This window comes from Pteronotus mesoamericanus, unplaced genomic scaffold, assembly GCF_021234165.1.
Source record: "Pteronotus mesoamericanus isolate MK-2021 breed Mesoamerican mustached bat unplaced genomic scaffold, CSHL_Meso_final scaffold_85, whole genome shotgun sequence".
Taxonomy (NCBI): domain Eukaryota; kingdom Metazoa; phylum Chordata; class Mammalia; order Chiroptera; family Mormoopidae; genus Pteronotus; species Pteronotus mesoamericanus.
The window spans coordinates 78,224,840-78,244,040 of record NW_026555329.1 but is presented as its reverse complement, the minus strand read 5'-3'; the positions used below and the strand labels follow the sequence as shown (position 1 = coordinate 78,244,040).

Genomic DNA, 19,201 nt, shown 5'->3' with positions numbered 1-19,201 from the left:
AAAGTAAAGCAATACATACGTCATACTGGAAGAGATACATATGTCAATGGTCAGTCTAGAATAGCACAACACATGTGGTAATGGGACTATAAATGAATTCTTAGGCAAACATAAACGACGGAGCATCTAACCCTGTGGGCTGGAGGGGCGAGAGGTCCTGTGGAAGGGGAACATTTAAACTGAGTCTCGGGCCAGACACGGGAGGCCACCGCAGCCAGTGTAAACGGTACATGCCAAACAGCAGGGAAAGAGTGATTACTATGCTGTAGCTGGACTCTCAGTAGTGCGGAGGGGGTGTTAGAAAATAAATGTGAAATGACAGCAATTTAAACTTTATCCAAATTTAAAAAATTTGAAAGGAAATAAGCAATTATCGTTTGTTACAATGACAGGTTGCAAGGTGTTTTAGAGACACATGAGCTGGCCTGAAGAGGAACATTTAGGGGCCAGAGGTTGACAAGAAGCTCCAGTCTCAGAAAGTGCAGAAGATACTATGGAGCGGAGTGGAACGTGCCTGTGCACCCAGGCGAAGTGCCTGGTGGGTGCGGTGGCAGCTGTCATCAAGCCTGGGTGACGGGCCCAATGAGTGGGATCACGTGGGGCAGGAGTATTCCTACGGAACAGGAAAACTAAGAGCGCCGGGAAGTCACCTGCGGGCTAATTCCATGTGACGCATGTGTGTGTGACTTAGAAGTGTGACATTTTACATACATGATATATTTCTGTCCCAACATACTGCTCCTTTCGGCATACGTTGAAGGCGAGGGAGCTACTCTCACCAGGTATGGGGTTCAAACATCATGGTGCCTGCGGAGTTGGGTTCTGTCCATTCAGGTCAAAGTTATTACCGGACAGCAGCTTCGCCTGTGGCATGAAGACAGGCCAGGCAAAGAGATGTCAGCAAAAGGGAAACACAAAGGGAAATCAGAGGGAAACCACAACAGAATGTGTCCCCACGGGGGTGAGAAGGTTGACTGGCCCTGGAAAGCCCCGCCCTGGAAGACGCTCCCACAGTGTGGGGGGTTCTGACCTGAGGAAAAGGGGGAAAGCCTTGAGAGCAGGCCCTCCTGACGTCGCACGCGGGCTCTGCTGCTTACCGCGACCCCTGGGGCTAGTGTGCTAGTGCTTTTCAAAATGGACAGATTTATTCTGAAGACACGCAAAAATATACCTACTTTTTCAGACTTCACTGTGGTGTGGTTGAAAATGATTCCTCAACATTACTCACAATGCTTACTGCAAAACCATTGGAGTGCTAATCTGGCTTCCCAGGTGGATTAATCAAAATAAGAAAAGGAGATGCCTTTGATAGGGTATAATCATATCATTGATAAAAATTAATATTCTTAAGTATGAATTAATGAAATGGTTTTTCAGTCTTAGTCATTAGCCTCATGTGAAGCTACTTAGTAAGAGAGGGCCATAGGGAATGCCTTCGCCTCGCAGAGAATGCTGGCACCCTGCTTCCGGGGGCGGGGGGCCTGGACGTCTGAAGACTCCTAATGCACGCACGCTCCCCCGCCCCCACAATCATCAAGGCGATTCCTTGATGTGGACGAAATAAACTGACCTGACTGGCTTAATTCCCTTCCCAACTGCATAAGAGCTTAGGGGTTGTTAGCTCAAAATAAAGATAAAACAAGGTAGCTACTGGTTTATCTGGAAAACCATCCTGAAGAAACAATATACTAAAAGTCACTGGATTCTGGATATAAAATGCGTTTCCCAATATTCACTGTCCAGCGTTTGAGGTCTTAAAACTAACCTAAAAAATATATGACATGAGTAACTTTTGCAAATCAAGCCCCATTCATTGGATCTACTATTTGATTTTCAAAGATTTTTGACACTTGTACAAAAGCCAATTAAATGATGATTACTAAAGTTTGAAAAAAAAATTCTTTTGCTTCGATAAACCCAGCTAGTTCCCTGTATACACAGATTATGTTATTTTAATGACAATAATGATTGACTTCACACATAAATAATTTGTCAAGGTAGGCACTTCAATGACAGTAGAATTATATATAGGAAGCATTTTGTAGTTCTTGGAGGGGAACGCCATTTAAAATACACTTGCCATGTAAAGGACCTTATTAAGATGATTTCACAAATTCTTCTCTAAACAAGCAGTCTGTGAAAAAGAACTCAGGCGCGCCCCTCCACCCCCACGCCCCTCTCCCCGCGTCCTCTCCCGAGAGCCCATCAGGGCTCTGGTGTGCATCCTTCCGCACTCTCTCTGTGTCCTGGCCACACTAGAAATGCTAATGCACAAGAGTATGTCACCCTTATTTAATGGAAATAGAATTTTGTAGAGCTTTTTTTTTCCCTTTTCTTTAACCTCAAAGGCTGATTTAAAATGCTGATAACTATGAACAAGTCTCTATTGGGATGCTTTAGTTAATCTCTATAACATTTTCCATTTAAATTAGATTTACAAACCTACTATTAAAAATTTGAAAAGAAGTATGCTGATCTAACAGGCTTTAATAATACGCTGCTTCTTCGATTCTAACAACTGGCTGTGTGTGGAACCGCCCCCCCCCCTTTGACTTACTAACAATCTGCAGGGCACTGAGCTAACAGTGGAATAGAGAGCACTCTTCCCCACATTCCATCGCTGGTTTAAAAAAAAAAATCAGCGTGGATTGTCCTTGCTCTTGAAAAGTGAGTAAAACAATCATTCTATTTTTATATGATCCTGTGTGTGTGTGTGTGTGTGTGTGTATCGTGGGGAAATAAAATATCTAGACTGAAAGTTTCAATCTGAGAATCTCCTCTGCACAGAGCTATCAGAGGTCTGTTTGAGAACCGGCCCCTGCCATGTGCTGAGAAATTCCAAACTTGTCTGGGAACTTCCTGCCTTGTTATAGGCGGGTTCACAATACTTCTAACCAGCGAGCATCTTGTCAACCAGGAAATAATGTGAAAATAACATGAAAACGGTAGCCATCTGTTCACGTGCCACACATACCAGACATCCAGTAGGTGAGTCCTGGGTGGGATTGCGGGGGGCATATTTCCTTGAAGGTGAAAGACGCAGCATTTAGCCTTAGCACTGAATCTTGACAATGGCCAAATTCACTGTTGAATTACAAGAAAAATTCCGCAGTTTGTTCCATAGGATGCTGTGCGCTTCGCCACAGAGTTCTGGAGAGCTGGGGGCTCTTAAGCAGAGAGGCGGGGTTTGAGCCTGCACTTCACCAAGAGAGAAGGGCCGAGACAGAGCCGAGCCGCGGAAGAAGCGCAGGGCTGCATGGTCACCGGCCTGAACGCGGGCCCCAGCCCTGCCCCTAACTAGTTCTATGATGTCAGCAGATTTCTTCTCTCTGAGACTCTATTTTCTTACCAATCAAGGGACTGTTTCCTAGAGGGATCTAAGTTTCCTTCCACCTTTAAATTCTGCAGGAAGGTATTAACTGATGATTTTCATTAGTAGGCGGTGGTTAAAAAAAATTTTATCTTGATTATTTTCACCATATACTGAAGGAATAAGAGGCATCCATGAATTAATCCAAAACTTAAGAATCCTAACACCTTATTAGGAACCAGACTATTAGTGTTTTTCTGTTCAACTTCATTTCTAACAGCTGCCCTTGCCTACAGTTGTGCTTAAATAAACCCCCTTTAGGTGTAGCTTGTGGTAGGTACGCTGCTCCAATCATACGAGCAATCAGTACAAAGGAAATTAAGAACCAAAACTCCAAGATCTGGAAATGTGACCCTAATCCAACAGGGGTGTAATATCCAACAAAATCATCATAATACCTATTGTGACCACCTGAAGCTCAAGAGCTCGCATACCCGGCTCCTGAAATCAAGGCTCACGCCGAATACACTTAACTCGGTCCGAATCCTCAACACTTCGGTATCCTCACCAGGTCTACGTGCAAGCCGCAGAGGTGAGGACAACGGCTCAGGTCAGACCTGCCCGCTGCTCGGCCTGGGGCGCCCGGCGCGCCTCCCTCATGCCCACTGCTGCTACCTCACACTGTTCGTTCACCTCGCCCTTCCTTTCTGAGGAGTGTGACGGGATACGGCTGCTAAGTTTTATTTTTTCCATCTCACGTTTGTGAGATGACCTTTAGATACTAAATGTTAAGTTCCATGTTGGGAACAATAAGGCTTAATTTGATAATACAGCAGTAGAGCAATTCCTGCTGTGAAATCGAAAATATGACACCATTGAGATGATGGGTTTGATTTCTAAGGGAAAAAAATGAGTATTACAAAGAAAAATGTTACCCTAAGCTGAATAAATAATGTATTTCTATTTTAAGTCTATTGCTTTGATCGTAAGATTTCATCAGTTTCTGTTTCGCTTTAAATTCTCAGATTAAAGCCACTTATTGCCATTTTGTTGTTGTTGTTGTTGTTCAAGCGTTTATTTTCTTTGGGGAATCGAGAACTCCTGATGATTTTGTTTTCTCTAAGATAGTGGATTCCTCTTTTACTTCCATGCTGGAAGCCAAAAGATTAATCCTTTGGAATCTCAACAAATCACCTAATTAGTAACTTACTAAAAATGAAATAAGTTAATTATGTGTAATTCCTTTATAAAGATCAAATGCCACGCAAATCACTTTCCTAAGGCTATCCCCTTCATTTGTAGCAAACATAAGAAAAATAGAAACCAAATCAATTTTTACTAGCGCCGATAGCACCACGATACAACGAGAGATTTCTAGGTTATTCTATTAGAAGCATTAGCTCAGCATGAGTCCTTGCTTATATCGCAGGCTATTTTCTTAAGTATCCTCCCTCAGAATAAGAGCTGATACATATCTTCACAAGCCAATTCAGTAAAATACATGATGCTGCTTAAGCTAATTAAATTCAACTAACATAAACTGAATACCTACTAAGTGCAAGGTAGAATGAATGCCTGCCCCACCACTGGTATGTGGCACCTCATAGCACTACTGACAATAAAGTGAGATAAAATGAGTGTTTGCTGTAACAAGCACTGAAGCGACCTCGCCTTGTATTAAGCAGCAGTGAGGGGTACACCTGTGTGGGAAGGGCACGCGACACGCAGCTGCCTCACAGGCCTAACCTGGCTCAGAAAGCAGCCTCGGTTTCCGCACACACGAATCCCCATCAGTGGCAGGCACTTCCTTCCGTCGGTTAGATTTTTTGGAGAACTGGTGAGCACAGTGAATAAACTGGTCAAATAAATGTGGGAAAATTTTCCACCTGTACATTCACACATTAGAGATAGTGAAGAATCCTGCCTCACAAGCAAGCTGTGTGCTTCTGAAAATGTTTTTGTTGAATTGGTTGGGGTGACGCTGGTTAACACAACTACATAGGTATCAGGCGTACGATTCCCTAACGCATCATCTGTATGTTGTACTGTGTTCACCATCCGAAGTCAAGTCTCCTTCCATCACCATTTATTCCCCCTTTACCCTCTCCTACCTCTGCCTACCCTTTCCCTCTTGTAATCATCTCTATGCTTTTAAGCCACCATTCCCCAAATCTTCACATCCGTGGCAATGCGCCTGTGAAAGTTCTATCAGAAAATAAATAAGTACAGCCCCACACAAGTTGTCATTGCACTGGACTTATTTTCCCTCTCCCTAGGCCGCCACCTCTTTTCTGCCCAGCAGGCCCTGCCGGACGTTTTGATTGCTGATTGGCGGTACGGACCCCGGGGGTCAGGCGGGCGACTGCTGAGCTGCCTCGGCACCAGCCCACGCTGTGAAAGCAGGGAAGAAGCAGAGGGAGCTCTCTTTTCCGAAACTGTCTGCTTGGCTGCCATTGCGGATATTTTCCTCCCCCACAAGAAAGGCAATTGACAGAACATTGTCCATTCTGCCCTCTTCTTGATACATTCAAATGAATTAATTTTCTTAGAATCTGTCAGCCAGAATAGAACACATAATAGATATAGTTCAACCTGTGTAGGAGAAAACACAGCTGTTGTTTCTCACGGGCTTGACTCTCCCATTAATGCAGACTAAGATCATCTGAACATTGTATTTAAGCAGACTCATCACTCTGCAAACAGGTTAGCTTCACGCAAACAGCAGCTTTCTCTTTTCATATTAGGGTTTCCGTGCTAACTCTTGCCAAAGCCACGTCCCGGCCAACCTCAATAAGGAGCGTGGATCTGAGAACAGCGTTCCCAAGGCTCGTCACTCTCAGGGGAAGAGCAAAGGCAAATGGCCGCCGGAGAACTTTCCGGGCTACTGGGGCCGCTGATGAGATCACTTGGAAGTGCAGACACGCTTACAGAAGCCCCTGAGATGGGGGTCAGCGCTTTTGGGAGCGGAGATGGGGGAGGCCTGAGACTGCAGCCGGCCAGGGACCAAAGAGAGAACGTTCCTGTGGGTCTCGACGGGTCCGCAGAGCCTCCCTTGCCACGCTCTACACATTCTCGATCCTCTGCCCTAGCCTGGTGGCTTCTGTACCCTCAGTGTCCCGTGGTTCTTTGTCCACTATGCAGCCTGCCTCTTTGAAGTTTTACTTGAGCTTCTCTTCTGTCCACTCTGCAGTGTTGGAGTCCCTCCCTACTTGGATTTTGGGGCTCATTCCCTCCCCCTCGCCACCCTCCCCCACTCTCACAATGTTGGCCATGGTCTCCAGTGCTGGTTTTATGCTGGGGCCTCCCGAGTGATCTCTCCTATAGTGTCAGTGTATTCAGGCCAGGATAGGTGAGATGTTTCTACAGGAATGTCTGCAGGAAACCCCCTATTAGACATGTGTAAAATGTCATCTTTACTTCCACAATTAAACATCCCTCTCTGTTCGGACCTGACAGATGTGTACGGTCCCACCACTGGCCTAAGCCAGTAACCAGGGGCATCATCACGGGTGTCACCCCAAACTCGTCACCAGGTCCTCCCATCCACGTTGCCGCCAAAACACACGGTGCCTCGATAGCCTCTGAATCTGTCCTTTATCACCCTGCCACAATCACGGCCACTGTCTGATTTCAGGTGCCATTACTCAGTGTGCGGACTGCTCTCATAACCTGAATAAAAGGGCAGGCAACTAGATCTGGGTTCTAAGCGCGCCCCAGTCCCCAGGTGTATGCGCCATTAGCCGGACTCACAAAGCCTTACTGTTCTTGTTTATAGGAACATTGAGGGCCATTAGTTAATGGGAGAATGGAAGCCTGACCACGGATTCTTTTTTCTTTTTATTATTTTAATTTCTTTATTTTTTAAAAATGCTCTTTGTTTTTATTAAATTTATTTGGGCGACATTGGTTAAGAGGATCAGAGAGGTTTCGCGTGTCCGTTTCTATGGTACCGGATCGGTATATTGCACTAAAGCCTACCACCCAAGGTCAAACCACCTTCCTTTGCTGTGTACTAGGCCCCCCTGCACCCCCTGCCCCTCCACCTCCTTCCCTCTGGGAACCGCCACACTGCTGTCTGTGTCCATGAGTTTCAGTTTTATATCCCACATATGAGTAAAATCATATGGTTCTTAGTTTTTCCTGACTTCACTTAGTTTTTTTCTTATTTCACTTAACATAATATTCTCAAGGTCCATCCACGTTGTCACAAGCAGCCGTATTTCATCTTTTCTTATGGCTGAGTGGTATTCTACTATATATGTATATGTACCACACCTTTTTTTTTTTATTTAATCTTCATTGTATTTTTTCCCATGACCATTTAGTCCCCTTATACCCGCCCCCCCCCCCCCCCCAGCAATCACCACACTGTTTGTCCATGTCCGTGAGTCCTTTTTCCTTTTGGTCCAGTCCCTCCACATCCTCCCTTTCTGCCCCCCCGACCCAGCTGTCAGCCTGCTCTCCATCTATGAGTCTGCCCCCATTTTCCTTGTTAGTTCAGTTTGTTCATTAGGTTCCACCTATGAATGAAATCATATGGTGGCCTTTCTCTGACTGGCTTATTTCATGTAGCATGATATTCTCCAGGTCCATCTATACTGTCTCAAAAGGTAAAGTTTTCTTTTTTTATGGCCGAGTAGAATTCCAATGTGTAAATGTCCCAGAGTTGTTTTATCCACTCGTGTACTGATAGGCACTTGGGCTATTTCCATATCTTGGTGATTGTAAATAATACTGCAATCAACACAGAACGTAGGGGTGCTTTTTGTCTTTCAAATTAGCGTTCTTGGTTCCTTTGGATACATTCTCAGAAGTGGGATTGCTGGGTCGGAAGGCAGTTCCATTTTTAATTTTTTGAGGTGTCTCCATCCTGCTGTCCACGGTGGCTGCATCGGTCTGCACTCCCACCAGCAAAGCAAAAAGGTTCCCCTTTCCCCACATCCTTAACTTTCCCTTCTAACCCTTAACAGCCCCACTGCGCTCCGCTCTCCCTCCCAGGTCGGTGTCAACTGCGAATATGATCAGCTTGCTTTGATGTTGTTATTAGATTCTTTGATTCAAAACAAAACAAAACAAAACAAAACACACGTTTCCCAGGAAAGGGACAGCAGGAAAGCCTTAGAGTTGCTGCGTGAAGGCCTCACTCTTTCTGCAGCACAGTGAACCGAAATGATGGGCAGGAAGCAATGCTAGGCGTCGGCAGAGAGCTAGAAACTGATCTGAGCTGGTGACTAAAGAAAACTGACCTGTGATACTAAGAACCACGTGTCCAGACTCGGGTCCCCAGACAGGCGAGCCCGCCCTCGGCCCTCCTCTTCGTCTCCCCTCTGGGCACCAAGGGCTGCATCTCACGCCCATGGCTGGGGGGCCAGGATGCTGACAGTCACAGCCTGTGTTACCCACGGACCAACCAGCCGCGTACAGAGTGTAACTGGTCTCCCTCCGGCCGAGAGGCTTCCTCTAAGACAACTTCTACCATGACTTCGGAAAGAGGAGGCCTTCGCCATCCTCCCAGTTCACTCGCCTTCCTCTCAGATCCACTCTGTCCCCCATGGCGGTGGTAGAAGACAGGGTGCGTGTAGCTCTATGTGGCGGGGAGGGGCGCACAACTCCTTGGCAACGGTCCACCAGACACAACTCATCAGAGGCCTTATTGTGTTTCCTCAGCCCATTTCTAATTCGGTTTTGTTCTTCCTCCCAGCCTCCAAGGAAGGTGTGGGGAGGTCACAATCATAAAACTCTATAAAAACCATACCTTCCCTTTCTCTTGGTCTATGTCTATCAAATTTGAGGCCAACATTGCATATTGGAGGAAAAACTAGTGAATTTAATTATGGCTTTTATGTTCAACTCCAGATCTTGCTATAACAGGTTTTGCCAAAGGCTTTATGAAAGCAAGTTAAAGTTATGGCATCTGTCTAGTTCTCAGCCATTTCTGCCCCTAGACAGTGGGAGGGGTACAGTGCACCCCTGCAGTCTGGCTAAATGTTAGTACTTTTTGCCTAGTGCGTGGATGCCTGAGGGCAGGAGCTTCTCCTCCAATGAGGACTGCTTGTCAATGAAGGTGCCTTGATCTTTCAACCTGTCACTTCTATCAAAAACGAACAACAACAACAACAGACAGGTCCTGAGGCGATTTATTCGTCGTGAGGTTCTTGATTGCTTCATTAATTACTACGTGTTGATAAATCATCCATTTAATAATCCATTTCTAGAGTTTTTGCAGAGGAACCTGCTCTGTCCCACTTTGTCAGCGGCCAGGGACAGCAGCCCCTGCCACTTCACATCTGTGTCTGAGAGGCCATCCGTCTCGGCTGCAGGCTGGCAGCAGCCGGGTGCCTTCACCGACCCTGGGTGGTTTGGAGAAAAAAAAAAACTACGCGAGTCCCAACTCCCCGCTGCGTATGTCGCTGAATTCGCTAACTGCAGGATTTTGTTTTTAGCGGAGAGTTAAAATTTATATCCCTGATCGACATCCTTTGCTAAGAGCTTTTTGTACAGGAAACCAGGAACTCTTTTTTTCTTCACCGGTTTTATTGAAAGAGACTCCAGTGTCCCTCCTTCGACACTTTCCTCTTCCAGGTTGAAATGCGTGTTCCTTGCGGGGGAAGCTGAGGATGTGGCCCCACCTCGCTTCTTTCTTTCTGTTTGTTAAGACGAGGCTCATCCTGACTTATCATCCTTTTTATTTTTTTTGGCCTAACATACTTCAAATTTTTCTTTCCTAAAAATTGCCTCTAGGTATTTTTCATAAGCTGCAGCTTATTTAGGCCTACTGGACCCTCTGATGTTTCCCTAACAGTTAATTCTCTCAAGATCCTTTTCTTTCTGATCAACTAATTCCTCCTAAGGTGTTGCTGGCTGATAATGGCTTAGCTAGGAACCTTTCAGGATAGCACTCGCATTTTCTCAACTGCTTCTAATTCCTTAACCCTGAAGAGTGCATGATAGGCGAATTTCGAGTATTCTCACAGAGACCCTACGGAAAGAGCTCTGGAGAGAAGAGATTTCTTCCTAAACTCCAACTAATCACAGAGCAGATTTCCAAGTACTTATCTATACGTAAGTCTCATTCCTGTAAATAACACGAGAACGGTCAGTAAGAGACAATGTCACGCATCCTCCATCGCAGACGTCGGACGGCTGTGCAATGAAGGGAGGAGCGGTTCCTCGGCAGAGGCTGCTGAGATAGAGCTCTTCCGACTAGTCAGCCTGTTATTTTCATCTGATGGATTTAAGGTTTAATGTAAGAATGTTTTGTGGAGCATTTAAAGCAGTAATTACAATTTTACCTAGAGAGTAATTAAGAAAAAGCCAATTAAATGCAGGCATCTAGTGAACAGTGTATTTATGTGGGTTACGGGGTGACTGTCTAGAATGAGATAAACTGAGATTCACAGCCTCACTGACTTTTAAGAGGGGAGAGTTCTGAGGCAAGTCCCATAACTTAAGGCATCATTTTTACCTGTGTTAATTAGTAATAGTCACCTGATAGGACTATCTTCAGGACTGAAAAGTTAAGTAAAATGTTCCGAGTAGATGCTAGAACACAGTAAAAAGCTCCTGGCTATCAGTGTTAGAGCATGTATATTTTTAAGGAGAAAACATGGCAAAATCCTTCCGGTCAGCTTTAGGGTTTTAGGGTTCCTACAGGTAACTGTCGCTTGTCTGAGCAACAAACGGAAAGTAAGCGATTACATCTATTGAGATTCTGAGATGCATCAGTATGTCTGTTCATTCATTAATTTTTCTTACATTCTTTTATTTATGCAGCATGTATTAAGCACCCATTGTATTAGAAGTTGAAAAACAATGATATTTCACTCATCTGTGGAATCTAACAAACAAACTGAACTAACAAGCAACATGGAGACAGACTCATAGAGAGAGAGGAGGCTGACAGCTCTGAAGAGAGGCTGAGTGTGGAGGGATCGAGCCAAAAAAGAAAAAAAAGGAGAGAGAGAGAGAAAGAGAGAGAGAAAGAACTCGGGAACAAGGACAACAGTGTGGTGAATGTGAGGTGCGGGGAGGCGGCGGGTGGAGGTGGAAGGCGGTAGAGAGGGACTAAATGGTGATGGAAAAAATGAGAAGTGCGTTAAAATAATTTAAAATAGTAATAAGAAGAAGGAAGCCCCCCGCCCTGCCCTCAGAGCCCTTCTTATTTCTTTGCAAAACAAGCGATAAATTAGAAAATGCACCTGTCCAAGGAAGAATATAATACTAAAATATAAAAATAAATTTTAGAAATATGGAGCAAAATTCTTATAAGGAAGCATTAGAGCTATTTTTAAGGAAACACTAAGGTGTTCTAATATAGGAGAGGAGCATGAGAATGATATATAAATGAACTAAAATCACACAAAGTTACGCCAGGGGCCAGCTTCATGCTGCCCGACATGGACCCCGCTGACCCGAGATATAAGCAGGCCACGAGGAGACTCCAGAATGAAGAAAATTCCCACAGAGATCGGTTAATAGCTCCCCACCCACACCTTATCAGTTACCCACCCCGTCAAGGGAAAACAGGCCGCGAACTATGCCTTGTAGAGGCTCAAGTTAATCCCAATGTTTTTCCCATACCAGTAATTTCCACAGACATTACAAACAGGTATAAGCTCAACCCCTAGAGATGATCGGAAGTCTGCCACTCCCAGTGGCTTTTCTTGCTTGTCCTCTCTGCTCAATAAAACCCGCTTTTCCACTGTAACCTCTTGATTGGCTTGTGTCTTGAATCCTTTCCTGTATAAAGCCAAGAACCCTGTGGGCTTGGGGCTCAAGTCCCCACTAGGGATTCAATCCCCAGCCCCCAACATTAGTTCTGGAGTATATCTGTAATTTGTAAAAAAAAAAAAAAAAATTTTTAAATTTTATTTATTTTTAGAGAGAGGGGAAGGAGGGTGAAAGAGAGGGAAACATCAATATGTGGTTGCCCCTCGCATGCCCCCTACTAGGGACCTGGCCAGCAACCCAAGCAAGTGCCCTGACTGGGAGTGGAATCAGTGACTCTTTGATTCGCTGGCCGGCATGCAATCCACTGAGCCACACCAGGCAAGGCTGGAACTTCTAAAGTGACTGTCTAGGGAAAGAGCATTCCTTCACAAGTTACATTTTAGTGCCACAATAAGAGATAAAAGTATAAGGTTGAATGGGTTACATATCTGATAATAGCATGGTGCAGCTTATACGTATTAAATAGTAAGAGTGCACAAAGATGTTTAAAACATATACACTGCTGTGTCCTAGCATAGAATGATACACATTTTCCTAATAGAATAATTTTTAATGGTATGGTTAATTATCCTTATTAGCTCATTGAACACATGTTTAATGAGCACCCTCCATAGTACCCTGGGATGAACAAATCGAGGCTCTTTGCTCTTGGTCCGGACCTTATAGGCCAGTTGCACGCCTCCAACAGCTCGCTTCTCTTTAAGTTACAGTTTCCTATGCGCAAGGGCAGGTGTTCTGGTCTCCAATTTCCATTTCTCCAGATTAAACAATCGACCCCATTTCTCTCTTTCCAGGTAGCCCCAGCACATACAGACTCTGAAAGTTATGATCACTTCCCTTCAGAGCTAAAGAGAAAAGTTGCTGAATACCAACCAACCTTACTTCCAGTAACTTTTGCTATTGTGAGGAATGGTTAAATAATAATTCTCCCTTAATTTAAGACCAAGAAATGTATTGAATTAGGCTTTTTGTGGGGAATAGAAATAAGATTGGGAATGACAGAGAGATGTAAATACATGATTAGAGAATATTCTACTGCTTTTAAAAAACTATTTAATTTTGCTCCTCTAAATTATTTGTTATAAAAAGCTTCAGGCTAGGATGAGGGATAATTGAAAACTTGGAAAGGAAATAAAGCCACTTAAATGTATTTCCCAAATTCAATATCCTTATATTAAGCAACCATATACAGGTTTTCAAAAGTTGCCCAAGGAGCAAATAATAATATTGGATGCCACTTTATTAAGTAAAATTGGGTGCACAGACTATAATCAAAATCAACTGTTTAATATTAAATAGAGGAGTTGTTACACAGACTTCTAATTAACCCCCCATATTCATGTTCCCCTTCTTGCCTGGATGTGGACATTCAGCTGGGCCCTTGCTTACCCACTCTCCCTTGGGACCCTGTGAGTTGGATCCAATGTGTTTCCTGTACAATATGAGTCTCAGTTGAGTGGCCTTAAAAGAAGCAGAGCACCACCCACCACTCTTTCCTCCCTGCTTCCGCCTGGCATTTAGGTATAATACCCGGAGCTTAGGCTGCCACTTGGAATCAAAAGACGAATGAAGACTCACTGCTGAGGATGGTCACGCCAGATGACAGAAGAAGCCTGACTTCCCACGGAGCCCCTGGACACTTTCAGAGCCTGACTTCCACCTTTTCCGTCACGGTCTGTGTCACTCGGAGCTGAACCTAATTCAAACTAACACCATTTTTGGTACTGTATTTAAAAATAGGATGCTATGAATGACAGAGCCTACAAAGTTTCTGGAATTGTCTGTGCTAGGTGCCAAGCCGTGAAGCTGGGGATATTACAGCCTCGGAAAGCTGGGGCCTTTGTTATTTGTAGTAAAAATAGGTGGCCATCCTGTTGCCTGCCGTTCCTTGGAAGGCAAACCAGGTGCCAACGGAGACTTTTGATATTAGGAAATGCTCAAATGCTGATGTACGTTGGCTCCTTCTTGCTGTGTTCATCAAAGTATTCAAGAGAGTAATGAACTTAGTCTAGAACTAGCCAGCTGCAGGCTGAGATAAAAGTAAAACCAGTTTGAAGGAAGGTGTTCTCTGATTATGTTGGCAATCTGAATTGATGGACAAGCCCCAATTTATGAGCTTTAAAAGGTGTAAAAGAAAAAGTATCCTAAATTAAAGTACAGTAATTATAAGCCACAGCTTCCAAGAGATAGCCTGAGAAGGAAGAAAAGCTGTGGTCCAAGATGTCTTTTCTTACCTTCTTCTAAGAGTGAAACAGAAAAAAATGTGGGAGGGAAGAGAGTTGCAAGGAACAGCCTTCTCATTTATTAGGTGCAAGAGCTTGTTCGACATCAGATATTATCTTAGCAAACACACACACCTCTACCCATCAGTCTTTGAATCAATGGTTAACTTTTGCACTAGCCTGGCAAGAGGCAGAGGTACTTCTAAGTTTTATCGCCTCCCTGCTTCATGCAGCCTGATCCCTTGGGATTCCACCCTGAAGCCCACCTGAAATTCCCTCTTGGTCTTTCTCAAACACAATTTCCACATACAGCACTAACTATATACGAGGTCTGTCTGGAAAAAGTCCAACCATCGTTAATAGAATGAGTGGTTTGAACAACACCTGTGTAACTGGGCAGCCAAGCTGAGTGGACTGGAATGTGCATGCGTGAACAATGACTTCACTACTAGTCAGTGGGGGCAGTACATGTGCTGAGTCAACATGTGAACGGTGTGGCCATCACATTCAAAATGAATGCGTGAGCAGAGCAATGAATCTCCATCAAATTTTGTGTGAAGCTTGAACATCCCTCTGTGGAAACTATTCTGATGACTCAAAAGGCCACAGTTATGGGCAACTGGGTGATTGGCAGCTTCATCACTACAATGTGCCCGCTCATGCATCACATCTTGTGCACAATTTTTTTGGGAAATGTCAAATCACCTACGTAACTCAGTCCCCTAGAGCCCAGATTTCGCGCCCTGTGACTCCTGGCTTTTCCCAAAACTAAAATCTCCTTTGAAAGGGAAAAGAGTTCAGACTGTCAATTAGATTCAGAAAAATATGATGGGGCAGCTGACAGTAATTGGGAGAACCGTGTGAGGTCCCAAGGTATCTACTTTGAAGGGGACTGAGGTGTCATTGTCCTCTGTACAACATTTCTTGTGTCTTCTGCAATAAATGTCTCTAGTTTCGTAGTACATGGCTGGATACTTTCTGGACATGCCTCATGTAACCAAGGAAACATGCAGATCATTTGCTGACAGCTTTTCTCAATGGCAGACCAGCCACCCAAGAGGGAGGAAATGTGCTCTTGACTGCTGGGTTTGAAAACTGAAATCTGTAAAGCAAACAGCAATCTATAAAGCACTCATCTCCTATAAACTCTATGTCATAAATTTGTGGTTATAGCTGTTTGCTTACCCATCCAGCTGGAAATAGATCAAAAGAGACCTTAGACGTTCAGCAAGCTCATCTGTGGCCAAAGACATTCCACAGTCATGTGGATGGGTAGGAATTATCAAAAGCTTTGTAACTGACCATTGTGATCCATTGCCTGGGATAACAATAAAAATGGTCGGCCGAAAGCCCCATCATATTAAATATATCTTTGAGGGAAAACCTGTTGGCTAGTGGGCTGTGCTTTCTCTCACACCAGTAAGAAATCTTGTCTGATTTCCATCCACTCATCACATATTTAAGAGCCTTTGTAAACTTAGGTACAATTAACTTCCAAAGATTACCATGGGCGATTACAGAAGCAGAGGTCTAGGTCAGGGCTTTGGTCTCCGAGCTGTCAGTCAACACCACGTCCTGATGCAGAGGGCGAGACGCCCTGGAGCAGGGGTCATAGGGCTTGAGGGCAGGTACTGGCTACAAACTCGGTGGCAAGTCAGGAAAGCTCCTAGGGCTTCCATGTCTTCTTTTAGAGAACTGGGAATAAAATGCTTATCGTGTCTATTTTTCAGAATTTATTAATTCATTCATAAATATTTATTCATCATCTACTAAATTCCGGGATTTTTTCTAGGACCTTGGGGGATGCGGTAGGAAATAAGACACACATACAAGATGAATGCTCTCAAGCAGGCTTATTCTAATAATTAGAAAAAAGTGTATAAATATGCTGATACAAACATTTTAACATAAGCAGATATATATGCATATATTAATAGCTATATTTCCAGAGGCAAACATACGTGTACGTATATTTTTAAAGTTTACACCAAAAGGCCTTTCTAATACAGTGTATTTATTTAGATTTCACACTGCATAGTTTAAAATGAGACAGGCAATAACCTAATGAAAGATACATTGATCTAAACAACAAAGCTAGCACTTTAAAGATGTCTCCATATTTCATTGATAAAAAAAAAAAATCATTTTCTGCCAGGCTGCATTCCTTAACACAGAAAATATGCTAGGTTTACACTATAATACTCCTTTACATTCAGTAAAACTTATCATTAGGAGAATCTTCCTTTTTATTTCTTTTTTCACTATTTAAGAACCAAGACGTGTGTGGGCAGTCTCTAAGGTGGTTCCAACTTGTGCTACCCCCTCCTGTGAGTGCGGGCTGGACTTAGTGACTCACTTCCAACAACCTCTATATAAGCACACTGGTGGAGAGCACTTACAAGACTGAATTATAAGAAAACTTAGGTTTACATCTTGGAAACTCTCTCTTACTTATGGTTTTCCTGTCCCCTCCCCTTCCCTTCTCTCTCTTTTTCCTCCCTCCTCAGCCCACCCCGTTCAGTCCAATCACCTGTAGGGGAGGCCACATGACAAAGAGAGTTCCTGAAGGTTCAAAGCCACAGGAAGGAGAAGGAAGACTCCCCAGCCAACCGCCAGCTGCCACTGTCAACCAAGGGAGTGTGCCTTCTTGGAAGCAGCTCCCCAGCCCATCAAGGCCTCACACGCTGCAGCCACACAGCGGTGTGGGGATGACGTCCAGCGAAGACCTTTCTGAGTTCCTCATCTCTGGTAACTGGGAGATAACGCTTGCTGGTAGAAGCCACTACATTATGGGGTAATTACTTACACAGCAATAGATGATAAATATATTGTGTTGGCCAAAAAGTTCATTTTGTTTTTTCTGTACGATGGCTCTAGTAGTGCTTAGTTGTCTTTAATTTCAACCAAAACAATTCTGTTAGATTGTACTGTGGCAGCTGTCATAACAGCATGCGTTTAAAAAAATTATCAAGATTGGTGAATTTTTGTGCAGCTGTTTCAATATAAAAGATGGAAGAAAATATGCAACATTTTTGGCATATTATGCTCTAATATATCAGGAAAGGTAAAAATGCAAAAAAAGATTTGTGCCATGTATGGAGAAGGCGCTGTGGCTGATCAAACACATCAAAAGTGGTTTACAAAGTTTCTTGGCACTATTGACACTCTGGCCAAACAACTGTTTGCTGTGGGGCTGTCTTAGGCATTGGAAGATGTTTAGCAGCACCCCTGGCCTCTACTCATTAGAAGCCAATAGCAGGAGACAGCCGGCATCCTCAAAACATCCAAATCAATAAAGTTATTGGTGAAAATGAAAGACGTGTCTTATTTTATGTAAAAAACTAAATGGATTTTTGGTCAACCCAATATATTCCAAGGACTCTTATGAGAATGAGTAGATTCAGAACCTCATGCATTTCACCTCAAATGTCTGAACTGGACTAGAAGAACATAGTGATATCACTTGACACCTTTGTCATGAAGAAACAAATACGCTGCTGTTTTTGAATCAACGGATTATGACTGTTTTATTCCTGAGCTCCACTGGTTCCACTGAATCAAACATAAATACTTCATAATCAAACTTGGTTGAAACTCTGTGTTTAGCAATGTATTAGTTCACTGATAAAAACTGGTAGTCTTACCTCCAAAGAAGTACTTCTCGCCAGTTTTAACTTGAAGAGGACTATTGGTTCGAACTGCCGATGCTTCATCTCCATCGATGGTGAGAATAGCAAAATTTTCCTTGGCCAGGAAGCGAACCTCGTGCCACTGTCCGTCATTCAGCCCGGAACCTGTTAAGTACAAAATAAAAGTAAATTTACTGCCTTAGGATGGTTCCGTTTAAAACGATGTTTAATATCGACCAAGTCAGAACTTTAAAAAAAGAAAAATTAATATATTTTCCTCTAGGAAAATTCGGTGCTACTGACTGTTGATATCTCCTGTTTCTTTAACATCGTAAGTGGTTTCAGTCTCCACTGAATCAAATAAGAAATAACTATAACCCAATCTAAGGAGACAGTATTAATGTACCATTGGGGCTCTTGGGAAAATGAAGTAAATAAAGTTGCTTGGAAGATAATGATGAACTATTTTAATTTAATGACATTTTTCGGTTAGCTTTACTATAAGAAAATGGATTTACGACTTTTGTCTAATGTCTCTCTCTTTTCTATAACTTTTTTGTATTAGATTTTTTTCAATAAATACATCTGGAAAGTATAGCTTATAGAATCATGTACTAAAAAATGAATGTGTCAGTATGTATAGTTATTTGTGCTAACTGCCCACTATTAAGAAGCATGGGAAACAATACCAGAATTATATGATCATTTACCAGTAAGGTATCTTTAAAATGAAGTCAATTATATCTTTTAAAAAATAAACAAACAAAAATATAAATCAACGACTCCCACCCCTAACCATCACATTTCATTCACTGTTGCCTCGTACAAAGATCTTGGGAAACAAAAATTCTACAAAGCTCTCCGTTACACAGACAGTAAAGTTTCTGTTTAATATTTATTAATTTTATGAAGAATAATTAGAAAATTAAGGCACAGACAGAGAATAACCACTGAACATAAATATCCAGGAAGAGTTTTAAAAACACTGAGAGAGAAGTCTATGAGCATTCGAGTGGCTTTCTCTGACCGTCCAAAGTTCTATGCTATGTCAAGGGAAGAGATTTTGTTCTAGTTGGCTCCAGATAGAATGATCTACAATCCACCAGTAGAAGTTACTGGAAGATACACTTCAGCTTCACAAAAGAAAGAAGCCTAGCAAGTAAAGGGATCGAAAACGGAAGGAGGGTGCATCAGTGCGGAGCTGGGGAGGGCCCCTAGCCTCTGATGGGGGGGGGGCGGCAGCAAAGAGAAGCTTCGAGGCCGAACACCACTGGGGGGCTGCCTGCTTTTGTACTGCCTGGGGACTAAAA

At 43.3% G+C, this 19,201-nt stretch overlaps 1 protein-coding gene across 1 annotated transcript in view; it reads right to left on the bottom strand.

The window, feature by feature from the left end:
• The window catches only part of CNTNAP2 (contactin associated protein 2), a 1,059,914-nt gene that overhangs the window by 717,649 nt on the left and 323,064 nt on the right, over window positions 1-19,201 (bottom strand). Inside the window, exon 9 of the mRNA XM_054564239.1 lies at window positions 17,907-18,056. Within this exon, the coding sequence (XP_054420214.1) occupies window positions 17,907-18,056 (150 nt within the window). The remainder of the gene's footprint in view (window positions 1-17,906; window positions 18,057-19,201) is intronic.